This window comes from Leucoraja erinacea, chromosome 4 (genome assembly GCF_028641065.1).
Source record: "Leucoraja erinacea ecotype New England chromosome 4, Leri_hhj_1, whole genome shotgun sequence".
Taxonomy (NCBI): Eukaryota; Metazoa; Chordata; class Chondrichthyes; order Rajiformes; family Rajidae; genus Leucoraja; species Leucoraja erinaceus.
Window position 1 is genome coordinate 100,148,926 of NC_073380.1, and position 19,355 is coordinate 100,168,280.

At 43.0% G+C, this 19,355-nt stretch overlaps 1 protein-coding gene across 1 annotated transcript in view; it reads right to left on the bottom strand.

Annotated features, from left to right (window-relative positions):
• The window catches only part of LOC129696072 (protein disulfide-isomerase TMX3-like), a 101,665-nt gene that overhangs the window by 71,487 nt on the left and 10,823 nt on the right, over window positions 1-19,355 (bottom strand). Inside the window, exons 4-6 of the mRNA XM_055633479.1 lie at window positions 13,516-13,596; window positions 9,547-9,646; window positions 6,751-6,828 (exon numbers count right to left, since the gene is read on the bottom strand). Coding sequence (XP_055489454.1) covers window positions 6,751-6,828; window positions 9,547-9,646; window positions 13,516-13,596 — 259 coding nt within the window. The remainder of the gene's footprint in view (window positions 1-6,750; window positions 6,829-9,546; window positions 9,647-13,515; window positions 13,597-19,355) is intronic.

The window sequence follows — 19,355 nt, forward strand, 5'->3', positions numbered from 1 at the left end:
TTTTACCACCAGCGCTGGGGTTCAGCAGCCCGCCAATGCCACCAGTCGTGTTTGTTTCCGGGAAATGGCAGCGCTGACCGCCGATAGTCACTACGGTGGCTGGCAGGATCCAGTGACTGCATGTCTGGGACCAGCGCTCGGGGCTCAGATTCTTCGTGGACACCAGGGCGGAGGTCAGCATATTGCCCCCATCTTGACTCGATCTTCGTGCTTGTAAAAGGGGCCCCCATTAACTGCTGCGAATGACAGTTCAATCCACACATATGATGTTCGCACGGTTCCTGTCATTTTCGGCCATTTCACCTGGCCATTCATCATCGCAGACGTGGCCTAGCCGCTGCTGGCCGCAGATTTTTTGCGGGCGCAGTCGCTCCTCATGGACGTCAGGGGCCAATGTGTCGTTCATGCGTGAACATTTGAGAAGATCTCCTTGCGCTCCACTGCGCCCACCGCACCGGTTAGGAACCCCATAGCGACGGTGGACAATGTCTACGCCCAGGTACTGGCTGAGTTTCCGGACATTGTCACCGCCAGGTTCGGCTCGGCCAGCCTGAGGCACGATGTAATGCACCATACTCTGGCCAAATTAGAAGTAGTGCAAAATGGAGGATCTTTGCATTTGCAGGGCCTGCTTAGCCTCTTTTTGTGAAAAGTTGCAAGCTGTGAGCTGGTGCCACAAAGTCTTGACCCTAGATGAATATTCAGGATGAGGTGAGGTCCAGATGTCCTTTCCTTTGTTAAAATGTATAAGAGCTTTTGCAGAGGAGCTCAGAGGAAGTACAAATGCATGGTCAGGATTGGTCAGATAAGGGGGAGTTGTAAATACTGTTAATTATGTTGCAGTATGTTTGGGACTGTTGTCTTATGATTGGTTAAACTGTGAAACCTTGTTCAGACTGTTTACAATTACCTGGGAACATGTTTCTCTACATATGTAAACTATGTTAACTGAGTTCCTGCAAAACTTTCTGCAGAAACAATGTAATGGGGTACGTTGTGATTGGGTTAGGGAACTGTCAATAATTGTATAATGACATCGATATTTGTGATTGGTTTATAGGGGCTGCCACTCCATCTAGTTTTGCGCCACAGGGTCCGATGACCTATAAAAGAGTGGACCACACGAGGATCGGAGTCAATCTTCTGGAGAGGGGCTTTGGACTGCATGAGCTTATGGAGGTGTCTGCTTGCACAAGGCTGAAGGGCTTGAACGAGCAGAGACCTGGATCGGACCCGCTGTGTTTAGGTATTGTATAGGGAGTTCCTTATTGTTGGAAAGAATAAAGAATAGTTGAACTGGTGCTTGACTCAGTGTTTTACTGAACTAAACGAGGAGCATAATTACAGGATCACAGCTTGGTTTGGGAAAAGTTCTATCTAAAATTGTGTGCGCAGCCCATACCATCACACAAACGAAAGGTAGACAGAAATGATGGAGAAACCCAGGTGAGGCAATGGAGAGAAGGTATAGGCGACGTTTCGGGTTGAGACCCTTCTTCAGACTGATTTTGGTGGGGAGGTGGGGCGGGGGGGGGGGGGGGGGGGGGGTTCAGGAAAAAGAAAGAGATGGAGACAATAGGATTTGCAGGGGAAAGCTGGGAAGGGGAAGGGAAGGAGGGAGAAAGCAAAGGCTATCAAAAATTAGAGGTCAATGTTCATACCGCTGGGTTGTAAACTACCCAAGCGAAATACGAGGTGCTGTTCCTCCAACTTGCGCTGGGCCTCACTCTGGCAATGGAGGAGGCCCAGGACAGAAAGGTCAGATGGGGAATGAAGTGATGAGAAGTTGATCCGTCTCTCCAGGTGAGGCAGCGTTCGCCTGCACCTCCTCCAACCTCATCTACAACATCCGCTGTTCCAGGTGTCAACTTCTCGACATCTACGAGACCAAGCGCAAGTTCGGCGATCGCTTCACCCAACATCTCTTCTCAGTTCGTACCAACCAACCTGATCTCCCGGTTGCTCAGCACATCAACTCCCCCTTCCATTCCCAAACTGACCCTTCTGCCCTGGGCCTCCTCCATTGCCAGAGTGTGGCCCAGCGCAAATTGGAGGTACAGCACCTCATTTTTCGCTTTTACACCCCAGTGGTATGAACATTGACTTCTCTAATTTTAAATAGCCCTTGCTTTCTCCCCCCTCTTTGCCCGCCCCAGCTTTCCCACAAAGCCTGCTGTCTCCGCTTCTTCTTTCTTTTCCCGCCCCCCCGGCATCAGCCCGACCAAAACATCGCCTATTCCTTCGACCATAGATGCTGCCTCTGAAGAAGGGTCTCGACCCAAAACGTCGTTTTGCTATTCCTTTCACTCCAAGCATTTCGTTGTCTCTGTACTGTCACCCAATGACAATTAAATTGAATCTGAATCTGAATCTGAGTTTCTCCAGCATTTTTCGTCTCCCTTCGATTTTTCCAGCATCTGCAGTTCTTTCTTAAACATCACACAAACCAACTTCCCTTCTATTGAAGATGGACACAAAATGGAGTAACTCAGCAGGGCAGGCAGTATTTCTGGAGAGAAAAAATGGGTGAAATTTTGGTTGAGACTCTTCTTCTGAAGAAGGGTCTCGACCCAAACGTCACCCATTGCTTCTCTCCAGAGATGCTGCCTGTCCTGCTGAGTTACTCCAGCATTGGCAACCTGGCCCTTAACTCCAAGAAGACCAAGGAGCTCATTGTAGACTTCAGGAAGTCCAGAGGCGGCACGCACATCCCCATCCACATTAACGGGACGGAGGTGGAACGTGTTTCTAGCTTCAGGTTCCTGGGAGTCAACATCTCCGATGACCTCTCTTGGACCCACAATACCTCTACTCTGATCAAGAAGGCTCATCAGCGTCTCTTCTTCCTGAGGAGACTGAAGAAGGTCCATCTGTCTCCTCAGATCCTGGTGAACTTCTACCGCTGCACCATCGAGAGCATCCTTACCAACTGCATCACAGTATGGTATGGCAACTGCTCTGTCTCCGACCAGAAGGCATTGCAGAGGGTGGTGAAAATTGCCCAACGCATCACCGGTTCCACGCTCCCCTCCATTGAGTCTGTCCAAAGCAAGCGCTGTCTGTGGAGGGCGCTCAGCATCGCCAAGGACTGCTCTCACCCCAACCATGGACTGTTTACCCTCCTACCATCCGGGAGGCGCTACAGGTCTCTCCGTTGCCGAACCAGCAGGTCGAGGAACAGCTTCTTTCCGGCGGCTGTCACTCTACTCAACAACGTACCTCGGTGACTGCCAATCACCCCCCTTCACTTAATAATAAATCACTTATTATTTCTTTTTAATCAAATCGTTTGCTATGTCGCTCTTCAAGGGAGATGCTAAATGCATTTCGTTGTCTCTGTACTGTACACTGACAATGACAATTAAAATTGAATCTGAATCTGAATCTGAATCTGAATCTGATTGTGTCTATCTTCGAATTACACCAGCATCTGCAGCTCCTTTCTACTCCCTTCTATTGACTCCATTTATACCTCACACTGCCTCGGCAATGTCAGCATCATAATCAAGGAGGAGTCACACCCTGGCCACGCACTTTGCTCCCCTCTCTTATCAGGAAAAAGGTATAGAAGTGTGAAACGCATGCCACCAGATTCAAGGACACTTTCTAGCTGTTATCAGGCAACTGAATCATCCTACCACAATCAGAGAGCAGTGCTGAACTACTATCTAACTCTTCGGTGACCCTCAGACTATCCTTGCTTGGACTTTGCTGGCTTTACCCTGCACTAAACGTTATTCACTTATCATGCATCTTTACACTGCAAATGGATTGATTGTAATCATGTATTGTCTTTCTGCTGACTGGTTAGCACACAGAAGCTTTTCATTGTACCTCGGTACTCTTGACAAACTAAACGGAACTGAAATGATGCCTAACTCGAAGCATTTTAGGCACTTCCTGTAATGCTTGAATACAAAACACTGTTTAGGTTATTTATTATCACGTGAAAAGATTTGGTTTGCGTGCTATCAAATCAGATAATACTATATGCAAATACAATCAGCCCAAACTTAACTGCAATGGATAGAGTGAAGGAAAAGATATAGTGCAGAATAAAGTTCTCAAATTCTAGTGCCACAATTCCAGAGACAATGTCTAATGTCTTCAATAAGGTGGAGGAGATTCAGACTATACCCTAGCTTCTGGGAGGACTGTTCAGAAATCTGATAAGAGGGGGAAAATCTGTGTCTGGTGGTGCCCAATGGGAGTGGAGAGAAGGAATGACTGGAGTAGAAAAAGTCCTTGATTCGGTTGGCTTCCCCCCCCGTGTGTAATGTTAGAGGCTGATGAGCAAACAAGCTAGTTCTGACAAACTGGAAAGTCTGGTTTTGCAATGTTGTTCATTTCACTGTACGATACAATAGAACTTTATTTATTCTAGGAAGGAAATTGATCTACCAACAGTCAGAAAACACAAGAAACATAAAATTAAAGAGAGTAGTGGAAAGGATTTGGAATATACAAAGATTTGGGGAGGAGGGGAAGGGGGAGGGGGTGGAGGGGAGTCAGTCTTTTCCACAGCAGAAGGAAAAGTTGTACAGTTTGATAGCCACAGGGAAGAAGGATCTCCTTTGCCGTTCTAAACAGCATCTTGGTGGAACCAGTCTGTTGCTGAAGGTACTCTTCACGTTTATAAAGATCAGATGATTGTAAAATGTCTTGATGGAAGATGTCATGCTAGTCATCACTATTCTAGTTGAGCCTCACCAGAATAGTGCAAGATAACAAAGGCAGGTCAGGGTAGAAGTGGATGAAGAATTAGATTAAATTAAACTGGAGGAACAGGGCCACCCTTGAGGAACAGAATGTTTTTTTGTGAAGTGGTCGGCTTTTGTTTCAAAGGGTAAAATAGAATGTCTCTATTTGAAGCATGCAAAAATATAAAAGGACTGGACAAGCTAGGTGCAGAAAAAACTAGCGGAATCAAGGGGTAGGAGGTGAAGACAGGCACAGGTTACTGATTGTGGATCATCAGCCAGGATCACAATGAATGGCGGTACTGGCACGAAGGGCTGAATGGCCTCCTCCAGCACCTATTTTCTATGTTTCTATATGCTGGCCAGTTAAGTATTTTTTCTTATATTTCCAGATACTGCAGATTTGTGCCCTTTGTTGCATGTTTACATCCCTTTTAACTCATTACGTTGTTAAATTTAGAGTAAACTAAAATGAAAAAGGTGAAGAATTATGTTTGAAGTTACTTGGATCTCATTTTTTTTTATAAATGGAGTCACTGTTTAAGTGCCTTATTTATATTTTAAGATCAAGTCACCATTCAGCAAAAAGATCAACTTCAATATGACTTTAATGATTTAGACGAGGGAATTGAATGCAACATCTCCAAGTTTGCGGATGACACGAAGTTGGGGGGCAGTGTTAGCTGTGAGGAGGATGCTAGGAGGCTGTAAGGTGACTTGGATAGGTTGGGTGAGTGGGCAAATGCATGGCAGATGCAATATAATGTGGATAAATGTGAGGTTATCCACTTTGGTGGCAAAAACAGGAAAGTAGACTATTATCTGAATGGTGGACGATTAGGAAAAGGGGAGATGCAACGAGACCTGGGTGTCATGGTACACCAGTCATTGAAAGTAGGCATGCAGGTGCAGCAGGTAGTGAAGAAAGCGAATGGTATGTTAGCATTCATAGCAAAAGGATTTGAGTAAAGGAGCAGGGAGGTTCTACTGCAGTGAGACCACACCTGGAGTATTGCGTACAGTTTTGGTCTCCTAATCTGAGGAAAGACATTCTTGCCATGGAGGGAGTACAGAGAAGGTTCACCAGACTGATTCCTGGGATGTCAGGACTTTCATATGAAGAAAGACTGGATAGACTCGGCTTGCACTCGCTAGAATTTAGAAGATTGAGGGGGGGATCTTATAGAAACTTACAAACTTCTTAAGCGGTTGGACAGGCTAGATGCAGGAAGATTGTTCCCGATGTTGGGGAAGTCCAGAACAAGGGGTCCCAGTTTAAGGATAAGGGGGAAAATCTTTTAGGACCGAGATGAGGAAAAAAAAAAAAAATCACACAGAGAGTGGTGAATCTCTGGAATTCTCTGCCGCAGAAGGTAGTTGAGGCCAGTTCATTGGCTATATTTAAGAGGGAGTTAGATGTGGCCCTTGTGGCTAAAGGGATCAGGGGGTATGGAGAGAAGGCAGGTACAGGATACCGAGTTGAATGATCAGCCATGATCATATTGAATGGCGGTGCAGTCTCGAAGGGCCGAATGGCCTACTCCTGCACCTACTTTCTATGTTTCTATGTTTACTGAATTTGATTTAATTTATGTTATTGCTTGATTTTTTCCCTCAAAGCAACCACAAGTAGTATAATTTAAGGAAGTGGATATACCGAGTGTGACCATACGAGGGGGCTAAATTACATACTGCCACAGCCTCATCTTCCGAAAGTATTTTTTTTTGAAAGGGCCATCTTTTACAGGAAACTTGTTTCTTACAGTAGTCAGCTTTCAATTAATTCCTGCAATTTCCTTAAAATATTTGTTTTTTTTAAAACCAGTAGATTAATAAGGATGTTAAAATATAAATGAAACTACAATCTGAAAAATTTTGAAAGACAAACTTGAAAGTGAAGAAACCTCATCTGTAGAATAATTGAAAAGGCTTTGAGGGGAAAAAGGTCAGAAAGGTGTTGATTTTAGGTATTTAACTACCTACTGCTATGTCATTTATATCAAAGAAAATTCATTAAAAAAATCCACATGATTATTAATGAGAAACGTACCTGTGGCAAAGCATCCTCTGAAGCAGAAAAGAAGTAGGTATACACAATCATTTCTGATGCCACTTCAAAGAACTTCTCCTGATGGGAGCAAAATTGTAAGAATGCCAAATGGTTAAAAATACTGTTCTCCATTCCTCCCCTCCATTAACCAAAACAAAAAATCCAAAGCAATACAAAAATACAAATGTTTTCCAGTTATCATTTACTGACTAATTCTATATATCTATAACTTGGAGACATGGAATTGCCAGCATTTCTTGGTGTAAATGCTGCCGTTTCCTGTGTGTACACAAAAGCTTTGAGAGTACAGAGCAAGATCGGTTATGCCCACTGGAGTCAAGTGGTAAATGCGCACTTGCTGAGATTTCCAGCAAAAAAGTTACTCTTGGAAATGGGTTACATCTCGTGGAAAATTGAACGTAATAAGTCCAAGGAACAGCCCTACGCTCAACAGGATCTGCTCATCAAATTATTTACTATTTCATTCAAAATTGCAATGCAATATTAAAACAGCACGGACTGATGTACGTTATGCTTCATTGAGCCATACAAATTTATAGCACAGAGGCAGGTTGGCCCAGACTATTGGTATTAGCTTTGATAGAATAACTGAAAAAACAAAAGAAAATATCAGTGAATTCAGAAAAACCATTATTTCATATATTCCAGGATTAATCCTGTAAACTTGTATGGTGCACCCTGCCTTAAACAACCAATCTGTACATATTTATGATTACTTTACATTTGTACTCATTTCGCCAAATTTCAAATTTCAAGATCCTTTCCATACAACAATTTTCAATGTTGGTGGCAGATTGAGTTAGCACTGGGCTTTGGGTTCATTCATTCCAATCCAAGCAAATCAAAATTATCCAAACTCATCCTTAATAGTTCAGCAAATTTCAATATGTTCAGTTAGATTTTCTTATCATACTTAACATTTTTAAGGATATCTCAATCAATTAACCCTGAGAATCCCTGCCCATAACACACACCTTAATCATGTCATTGACCACTTTCTTAAAGTCGCCAAATTTGTGAATAATTTTAACTTTTATCAAACAATCTGGTTGCCCAAATTAACGTCTTTTTCCAAGAAAATCATTAATTTTATATTATGTTTTCTAAATACTAAGAGCATGTTTGAAGTTGACTGCAAGTGTACTTATTAAGTTATTCAGTTTGTGACTTCCAAACAAGGTTACACAAAAAAGCTGGAGAAACTCAGCGGGTGCAGCAGCATCTATGGAGCGAAGGAAATAGGCAACGTTTCGGGCCGAAACCCTTCTTCAGACTGATCGGGGGCGGGGGTGGGTGGGGACAAGACAGGAAAAAGGAGGAGGAGCCCGAAGGCTGGGAGATGGGAGGAGACAGCAGGGGGATTGAGGAAGGGGAGGAGACAGCAAGGACTAACAAAATTGGGAGAATTCGATGTTCATGCCCCCGGGATGCAGACTCCCCAAACGGAATATGAGGTGCTGTTCCTCCAATTTCCGGTGCTGCTCGCTGTGGCCATGGAGGAGACCCAGGACAGAGAGGTCGGAGACGGAGTGGGAGGGGGAGTTGAAGTGCTGAGCCACCGGGAGGTCAGCTTGGTTATTGCGGACCGAGCGGAGGTGTTCGGCGAAACGATCGCCCAACCTCTGCTTGGTCTCACCGATATAGATCTGCTGACATCTAGAGCAGCGGACGCACTAGATGAGGTTGGAAGAGATGCAGGTAAACCTCTGTCGCACCTGGAACGATTGCTTGGGTCCTTGAACGGAGTCGAGGGGGGAGGTAAAGGGACAAGTGTTGCATCTCTTGCGGTTGCAAGGGAAAGTGCCCGGGGAGGGGGTGGTACGAGAGGGAAGGGAAGAATTGACAAGGGAGTTATGGAGGGAGCGGTCTTTGCGGAAGGCAGATATGGGGGGAGATGGGAAGATGTGGCGAGTGGTGGGGTCACGTTGGAGGTGGCGAAACTGACGGAGGATTACTTTTTGTATGTGATGGCTGGTGGGGTGAAAGGTGAGGACTAGGGGGACTCGGCCCTTGTTGCGAGTGGGGGGATGGGGAGAGCAGTGTTGCGGGGTATGGAAGAGACCCTGGTGCGAGCCTCATTTATGGTGGAGGAGGGGAACCCCCGTTCCCTGAATAATGAGGACATTTCAGATGTCCTGGTGTGGAACGCCTCATCCGTGGAGCAGATGCGGCGTAGACGGAGGAATTGGGAGTAGGGGATGGAGTCCTTACAGGAAGCAGGGTGGGAAGAAGTGTAGTCCAGATAGCCATGGGAGTCAGTGGGTTTATAGTGTATGTCGGTCAGAAGTCTATCACCTGCAATGGAGATAGTGAGGTCAAGTAATGGTAGGGAAGTGTCGGAAATGGTCCAGGTGTATTTGAGTGCTGGATGGAAGTTAGTGGTGAAGTGGATGAAGTCAGTCAGTTGTGTGCGGGTGCAGGAGGTGACACCAAAGCAGTCGTCGATGTGTAGTACAATACAAAAAGGTAGTACAATATTGGCTGCTCTGGAAGCTCGTATAATAATTGGCATGTTTGCAAGAAAGCAGCAAGAACTTATGCTCTCTCAAGCAGCTTAATATCTATGCTACAAGTGCCATTCACTTTTAACATTGGTGGCCCCACATGCTGGAAATCTTCATAATTTCTCTGGATTGGCCAATTTAAATAGGATGGATTGAGACCCAGGTGTCTTTACATTTATATTCTTCTTATAATTTTCTAAAATTATGGCAGGTGATTAAGAAAACGTGATGAATGCAGTTCTACATTTAAAGTAAACACTAATTTTCACACCTTCAGAGGAGATTCACCACCAACGTAAACAAAGAAAACCAGATGCCTCTGTTGCCTGTGATCAAAGAGTTGTTGAGTGGGAAGTGATCTCACTAACGGTCTATTAAAACAAACAAAATATATCAATGTCACAATTTTCAAAACGCATGTTTATTATTGGTTCTACATGTCAATACCTCACAATTAAGATTTGATGGTTCACAATAAACTCTTGTGAACCATCACAATAAGTGCAACCTCTTCTGATGCAGACTTTATTCTGTTGGTTTACATTTATTATAAGTTTCAAACACAAGCTCGGCTTCTCTATAGTGCACACGTGAACATTCTTCGAAACTAAACCCTATTAATAAGGCACGCTTGAAACGTTGGTGCTATTAAGACTGCCATATTTTTTGGACTATTAGATATTATCCCAACATTACGTTATGCAGAAGTATAATAATTTTTGCAGTCAACCTACTAAGCTTCAAGGGAGCATGGGAACCTTGATCTTAGCGTGCAAGGAGAGCGAGAAGCAGCACTGAATGACATGCTCAAATATTTTAGCTTTTGGCACTGTAGGTGAACCATCTTACACATCAAAGTTCACAAAAGATGAGTGCAGCATTGGAATGGTTGTCACAACATTTTCATATATTTAAAATATCAAAAATATCTGAAAACCTGGTATCCAGCAAAATTAAGACGATCTATGCTTTTCATCATCTATTTGCCGGTTCAGTGAGAGAACCAGTGCAAGAAACTCACTCCCTTCCCATGTCTCCCAACAGTTGACAATAGAACATTATCCAAAGCATAAAACAAATCCTTTGGTATTTATGGATATAAAGGCAAGGAGTAGGCACTTACAAAGCATATAAACATTGCAGTTTTTATTAGACAAACTAGCATTAGCTGCTAACATTTTGGAGACTATTCCTATAAATGTTATGGCAATTTTGCACCATCTGTTTTTCAACTGTACCCATCTCCGTTAACTTTTTTTTACATTTCTTTAATCTCATTTTTCTTTGGCAGAGATTGAAGCGAAGTGGAGAAAGGTCGAAATGCTAAGGCAGCATTTTCCAATGGAAGTTCTACATAAACATCACCTCTAATCCTTCGTTAATCAAAGAATAAGTAATGATGAAGACAGTGAGTGCCATATCTCCACGACGCATGACACCCAATGATAGACACAAAATGCTGGAGTAACTCAGCGGGACAGGCAGCATCTCTGGAGAGAAGGAATAGGTGACGTTTCAGGACGAGACTCTTCAGACTGATACCTTTGTTCAACCACACCTTTCCTTTGAAAACTTTAGTCGTATTTTTTCCCACATCCATCACCTATTACTATTAAACCTCTATTCACTTTCCTTTCAATCCCAAGGACTATTCAGCCAGAGATCTCCTCATTGTGAATTTACAGAGAACATGTATTTCTCACACAAAGACCCCATTAAAAAAGATACATACACAATCAATTTTGAGCTAAACTCCTGAACCTTAGCATTTATTTCGGATTAATTTTTCATCTAGTTTCTCAATTCCATATGCTTCTTCACTCCTCACACTCTCTGCAACCCAATATACATTTGTTTTTTCAAATTTCCAGTTCTGTTAAAAAGTTAAAATTGCACCCCAAGGAGGTCAAAATATTAAAAATGAAGACATACCCGTCACATTACCCAATTGAATCAATCTCTTAATTTATGACAAGTTAAAAAACCATGAAACTGATATGATGGTTCTAGGACAAAACTACTGAATGAGCCACTAAAATATAGAAAGCTTAAACATTGCATCTGATTACATGGAATGAGAGTAAGCATGCAACTGAAAGTAGGCACACAGGTACAGCAGGCAGTGAAGAAAGCTAATGGCATGTTGCCTTCATAACAAGAGGAGTTGCGTATAGGAGCAAAGAGGTCCTTCTGCAGTTGTACAGGGCGCAAGTGAGACCACAGCTGGAGTATTGTGCGCAGTTTTGGTCTCCAAATTTGAGGAAGAACATTCTTGCTATTGAGGGAGTGCAGCGTCGGTTCACGAGGTTAATTCCCGGGATGGCGGGACTGTCATATGTTGAAAGAATGGAACGACTGGGCTTGTATACACTGGAATTTAGAGGATGAGAGGGAATCTTATTGAAACATAAGATTAAGGGATTGGACATGCTAGAGACAGGAAACATGTTCCCGATGTTGGGGGAGTCCAGAACCAGGGGCCACAGTTTAAGAATAAGGATTTGGCCATTTTGAATGCAGAAAAAACTTTTTCACCCAGAGAGTTGTGAATCTGTGGAATTCTCTGCCTCAGAAGGCAGTGGAGGCCAATTCTCTGGATGCTTTCTGGAGAGAGTTAGATAGAGCTCTTAAAGATAGCCGAGTCAAGGGATATGGGGAGAAGGCAGGTACTGACTGTGGATGACCAGCCATGATCACAATGAATGGCGGTGCTGGCTCGAAGGGCCGAATGGCCTACTCCTGCACCCATTGTCTATTGTCTCTTGAATGGTAACAAATTGCAGAATAATGTACAAAGGAAATGATTGAGCCTCTTTTACAATGCAAGCATGCCAGCACTTTGTCACCTAAATACTTCTAATACAATCAAAAGTAATTTTGGAAACAATGGAATTACAAGTCTTCACAGACAACCAAATAGTTCATATACATTTGTTAATCAAAGAATGAATCATGGGCCAAAAAAGTAAAATTCTCCTGCTCTTCAAATTAATGTCATATGATCTTTTGTATCCACCCGAGGGGGGTAAACAGGGTACCTGTTGAATATTTAACCAAATGATGAGACTTTTGACAGTATAGCACTACTCAGTCAGTCACTGGAGTGCGTCTCCAGTGACTCAAACCTCAACCTTTTGATTTGAGGCCCGTGTGTTTAGTTTAGTTTCGAGATATAGCATGGAAAGAGGCTCTTCGGGCCACCGAATCCATGCTGACGATTGATCACTCACACACTACTTCCATGTCATCCCACTTTTGCATTGTACGCACTGAAGCAATTTACAGAAGTCAATTAACCTACAAACCTGTACACGTTTTGGAAGAACCCCCTCAGTCAAGTACAGGAAGAACTGCAGTCACAGGGAGAACAGAAGCAACAGCGTGTGACGTCTGGCACCGTGGGCGAAGTAAACTCTATCGCTGCACCACTGTGCTTTTAGCTTAGCCAAAACAGTAATTTTGAAAGGAAGAAATTTTACTCCACCCGACACCCTGTTACAAATTCACGGGGGTAAGGAGTTTGGTACTGAGTCCTTGTAATTATATGCAAGATCTCCCTTAATGGTATGAATAAAATTTCAAACACAACTTGATCCAACACAAATCAATATCACCCCATCTACAGGTGAGGGTACAATGTAGATTTCCACCTGAAGAATATGAATAACCTAAATGGGCGCAAAAAAGTAATCCAAATACTTTGAGCCTTGGAAATGACAGTCTGAGTGTCAATGAAGTAGATTGTGTACAACCTGGGCAGGGCTTCAACCAAATGATGAGACTTTTGACAGTACAGCACTACTCAGTCAGTCACTGGAGTGCGTCTCCAGTGACTCAAACCTCAACCTTTTGATTTGAGGCCCGTGTGTTTAGTTTAGTTTCGAGATATAGCATGGAAAGAGGCTCTTCGGGCCACCGAATCCATGCTGACGATTGATCACCCACACACTACTTCCATGTCATCCCCCTTTTGCATTGTACGCACTGAAGCAATTTACAGAAGTCAGTTAACCTACAAACCTGTACGTCTTTGGAAAGTGGGAGGAAACCTGGAAGAAACCCACGCAGTCACAGGGAGAACATGCAAACTCCACAAAGAGCAACAGCGGTCAGGATTAAGCCCAGGTTGCTGGCACCGTGGCGAAGTAACTCTATCGCTGCACCACTGTGCTTTTAGCTTAGCCAAAACAGTAATTTTACTGTTAACCCAAAATTTCAAAAGGAAGAAAATTTTACTCACCCCGACACCCTGTTAGAAAATTCAATTATATCCTCTTTGGTACGAGGTCCTCTGTAATTATATGCAAGATCTCCCTTTAATCTATGAATAAAAAAAACACACAACTTGATCCAACACAAATATGAGAGTTTATCAAGCATCACCCCACTGCTACAGGTGAGTGTAGTAGGTTCACTCTGAAGGACAAATAACCTAAATGGGTGCAAAAGCCCATCGTTAGTAAGTATGCAGATGATACTAAGATAGATGGTGTTGTGGATAATGAAGTAGATTTCCAAAGTCTACAGAGGCCATTTGGAAGAATGGGCTGAAAGATGGCAGATGGAGTTTAATGCTGATAAGTGTGAGGTGCTACATCTTGGCAGGACAAATCAAAATAGGACATACATGGTAAATGGTAGCGAATTGAGGAATGCGTCTTTATTCTCTGGAGCGCAGAAGGTTAAGATAGATAGAGGTCTTTAAAATGATGAGAGGGATAGACAGAGTTGACGTGGACAAGCTTTTCCCATTGAGAGTACGGAAGATTCAAACAAGAGGACATGACTTCAGAATTAAGGGCCAGAAGTTTAGGGGTAACATGAGGGGGAACGTCTTTACTCAGAGAGTGGTAGCTGTGTGGAATGAGCTTCCAGTGGAAGTGGTGGAGGCAGGTTTGATTTTATCATTTAAAAATAAATTGGATAGGTATATGGATGGGAAGGGAATGGAGGGTTATGGTCATAGTGCGGGTAGATGGGACTAGGGGAAATAATTGTTCAGCACGGACTTGTAGGGCCGAGAGGGCCTGTTTCCGTGCTGTAATTGTTATATGGTTATCAATAACATGGAATTCACCATCTTCATCAGATCCAGACTGCTATTAGGATATGATAAAAAAAGATTTGTTTTCATTTTAACAAATGCCATTGATGCAGGAAGCTTGGGGTTAGATCTATTGATCCTCTACTTCATCCTTGCATTGCTCAAAATTACCTAAATTGCTCAGTAGTTTGGACTTTAAAGAGAGATACAGTGTGGCAACATACCTTTGGCTTACCGAGTCCGCGCCAACCAACTATCACACGAGCACTATCCTACACACTAGGTACGATTTACAACTTTTACCAAAACCAATTAACCTACAAAACTATTTCTTTAGAGTGTGGGAGTAAACCAGAGCACCGAGAGAAAACCCACAATGTCACATGGTAAAAGTAGAAACTCTGTACAGGCAGCACCCATAATTAGGATGGACCCCCAACAGGTCCCTGGTGCTGCAAGGCAACAATTCTATTGTGCTGCCCTTAATTGTGAACGTTCCATATAATGCAAGTCTTTTCTGCATTCCAAAACTAGCATTTTGCGAACAAACAGAATTTAAACGCATTACAGAAACAATTAGGCCCCAACCTAATCTGTCCACCATTATACTTTACATGAGTGCTCCACCAGCACCTGCAATACTATACACAAAAATTAATATATTTTGAAATATACACAAAAAGTATTCTAGAAAGGAATTTGATATAATTATTAAAAGTGGTATATTGTTCTAATTTCTGGCAATCTGATCTAAGGAGCAGTTGAGTGCCAATCACCCTGGTGGGTCTAGAGTTACATCTAGATCAGGGAATTTGTCCCCCTCTCTCACCTTGTTTTTTTAAATTAGTTTAGTAGAGATACAATGTGGAAACAGGCCCTTTGGCCCATCAAGTCTGCACCGACCAGCATTCACCCCTACACTCGATGTAACCTACACATAGGGAACAATTTACAGACTTCAATTAATCTACAAACTTGCACGTCTTTAGAGTGTGGGAGGATGGAGGAATTGGGAGTAGGGGATGGAGTCCTTACAGGAAGCAGGGTGGGAAGAAGTGTAGTCTAGATAGCCATGCGAGTCAGTGGGTTTATAGTGGATGTCGGTCAGTAGTCTATCACCTGCAATGGAGATAGTGAGGTCAAGAAATGGTAGGGAAGTGTCGGAAATGGTCCAGGTGTATTTGAGTGCCGGATGGAAGTTAGTGGCGAAGTTGATGAAGTCTGTGAGTTGTGTGTGGGTGCAGGAAGTAGTACCAATGCAATCGTCGATGTAGCGGAGATAGAGGTTGGGGATGTGGCCCTGGTACATCTCGAACAAGGATTGTTCGACGTACCCTACAAAGAGGCAGGCATAGCTGGGGCCCATGCATGTGCCCATATTTTTATGGAGGAAATGGGAGGAGTCAAATGAAAAATTATTAACGGTAAGGACCAGCTCCGCTAGGTGGAGGAGAGTATCTGTAGACGGGGATTGGTTGGTTCTCCGATCGAGAAAGAACCGGAGGGCTTTGAAACCATCCTGGTGGGGGATGGAGGTGTGGAGTGACTGGACGTCCATGGTGAAGATGAGGGGGGGGGGGGGGGCCTAGAGAATGGAATGCCCGGAGACGACGGAGAGTGTCTGAGGTGTCTTGAACTTAGGTCAGGAGGGATTTAACCAGGGAGGATAGGATGGAGTTGAGGTATGTGGAGATGAGTTTGGTAGGGCACGAACAGGCAGAGACAATGGGTCTACCAGGACAGTCAGGTTTGTGGATTTTGGGGAGAAGGTAAAATCGGGCTGTATGGGGCATGGGAACGATGAGGTTGGAGGCTTGGGGGGGGAGAGCCGGAGTTGATGAAGTCAATTGGATGTTATGGACTTCTATAGATAAGGCAAGCTCAGCTAGTGATGTTTACAAAACACAGAAGAATGAAGACTTCGGAATCTTGTAAAATAGATGTATTCAAGTATTTGCCAGTTTGTTTTAGAAAAGACCTTCATAATAAACGGATTGTTTTTAAGCTAGATGTGCCGATAGCCAGCTCTGCACTTCGATAACGATCTGATAGTTAGCCAGGAGGATTAACCCATGGAGCGAGGGACAGGTGAGTACGAAGAGGAGCCACAAGGGGGAGCTGTGGAGTCAGAAGAGAGAAGATATGGAAGAGAGACCAAGCAAACTGAGAAGGGAGAAGCAGCCTATGCAGAAAGATGCCAGATGGTTAGAGAAAAGTTCTGGAAGCAGATGATCAAGAAAATTTAAATTCAGAACAAACTAATGGAATCCAAAGAGAATGCGATGATAGTGCAATATAATCAGGAGCAATTGCTCAGCCTTGGTCTCGAGGTTGGAGAAAAGCAAGACGCATTGCTGAAAGCACTAATGCCCAAGGAAGAGCTCAAAAGACACACCCAGTGCTTCCAAGAAAAAGTGGATTTTTTTTTGATGGTTTTGTAGAGTATGTGAGGAAGTAGTTATTTGAGATGGAACAACTTACGCACTCTACACTCAGAAGTGCGATACAACAAGGTGTTGCAGTGGGAGAAGAAATTGGACCACAGGATAGTATTTCAAATGTCTCAACACAAAGATCTGGATGAAAATCTGGTTCTGTAGCCAGTTCAACTACAAGGGTCTCTGGTCAAAGGAAAGCCTTGGAAGAAAAATATGAGATTCAGGAACAAGAAGAACAGCTGAAGAGAGGCTAAGGAATTAAGTGAACGAAAAAGGCAGTTGAGGAAGGAGAAGGAACGGCTGGAAATAGCCACGAGACTGGCAGTTGCCGGAGCAAGGTGGGAGATATTGAAGGGCCAAGGGTCATGATGTGGCGAGAGTATTTCAGAAGAAAAGTTCCTTAATAGGAATGAAAGCAGCACCTAAATTGAACCCACAGCCAGAGTCACTCTGGCCTCGACTCAGAGCTAGCATCAAATGGGTGGGTGGGCGGCAAATCTTCATTTAGTAATAAGGAGATAGACCGAAACAAATAACTTTTGGACTGTCTGTTGAGGCTCGTAATAAGTCGGCGACCCGGTACTCTTCTCAGAAGCCTGTTCACTGTTCCTCTGAGTCCAATGAGGGATTTAAACAAGAAATCTGTGAATTAGTGAGGAATCAAATGAGAATTAGTGAGTCTCTAGCTCAACATAATATCTCTTCCACTTTACCTCCAATTGAAATTCCTAAGTACGACAGTGATCCTTTGCAATATGAAACTTTCATAGACCAGTTCATGGAGGGAGTGGAAATGAAAACTACTAATGAAAGAGATCGCTTACGATTTCTGGAGCATTACACAAGCGGATATCCAAAGCAGCTTGTTGGAGGTTGTCAGAATTTGCCTGCAGGTGAGGGCTATCATACGGCAAGAGAATTGCTTAGAGAACATTTTGTTAATGAACACCAGATTGCTAATGCATACATGAAGAAGGCCTATGCTTGGACAGCTTCAAGGCAGAAGACGAGAAAGCATTGCATGAGTTCGCGATATTTCATAGAAATTGTTGTTGCTCAATGAAACATCTCAACTACATGCAAGAAATGAATGTTGTTAGTAATATGAGAATTATCGTTCTAAAATTGCCCTATAGGCTTAGAGAAAGGTGGAGAGATAGAGTGGGTCTGATACTGGAAGTTGAGAAACGAGAAGCCATGCTTCCCGACCTGGTGAATTTCATGGAAAAGGAAGTATGGTTAATGTCAAATCTACGCCATGGGAATATTGAAGATCCTAAACCAGCAAATGTTAAAGATTCTTCTACCTTTACTAAAACAAAAGGTAAATCAGGACCCAAGGAAAGTAATTTTGCTACCGCTGTAATACCTGTAGAAACAACAGGTGAGAAGAAAAGAGACACATCTGCCATTAAGCCACAAGGTTTTTGTTTGTCATGTGATGAGGTTGGTCACACCATAAGGTGGTGTCGAAAATTCAAGAAGGAATATAAAGAAAAGATGGATTTCTTAAAGGAGAAGTGAATCTGCTTTGGATGTTTGAAGAAAGGACATGGTTAAAGACTGCAAGAGTCATATAACTTGTAATAAGCACATCAAGATCATCCTGAATGACCTCATACTGAACAGAAGAATACGGAAAAGAAGCAGGAGCAGATAGAACAGAAGGAGAAGCCAGCTACTAGTGATGCTGTTACCTCGCCTCAAATAAATGCACATATTGGGGTCAAGGTAGAAACCTGTATTTTCTCCACCTTACCAGTAAAGGTAAGGAGCAGCCAGGGAAATACAGTGTTGCAAACATATGCTTTTTTGGATCATGGGAGCTTGGCTACCTTTTGCACAGAAAGCTTGATGAGAAGGCTGGACATCACAGAAGAATAGACCAAGATTCTAATGCATACCATGAATGAGAAATCCTGCGATAGTCATCATATTACAGGTATGGAAATATCCAGTCTGGAGGAAGACAATTTTATACAAATATCTGATGTGTTTGCACATGAGACCATGCCTGTTCCTCATCTAAATATACCCAAGCAAGAAGACTTGAAACAATGGCCTTACTTGAAGGATGTCGAGACACCTAAAATAAATTCTGGTATCGACCAACTTATTGGAACAAATGCTTTGAAGGCATTAGAACCTAGAGTTTGTCAGCAGTCTCGGGGACAGACCATTTGCTGTACAGAACGTTTTTCCTTCTATTATTTATTATGTAAAATAATATGTGTGTTATGATTGTGTTTATAATTTGTTTGGTTGTTTTGTTGTTCCGCGAGCATTGCCACTTTCATTTCACTGCACATCTCGTATGTGTATGTGACAAATAAACTTGACTTGACTTGACTTACTCGGATGGGTTATCTATGGCTCATTGAGAAGAAACAACAGAAACAGGAACAAGAATAACAACCCTGCTGCTGCTGTCAATCAAATATCTACTGCTAAATTAGAAGAGCTATTGATCAAGCAATACAATCACGACTTCAATGAAAGTACCAGTAAGGAATCAGAAGAAATGTCCAGAGAGGAGTTAAAGTTTTTGTATATTATGCACTACTCAGTAAAGATGATAGATGGACACACTATTGTCTA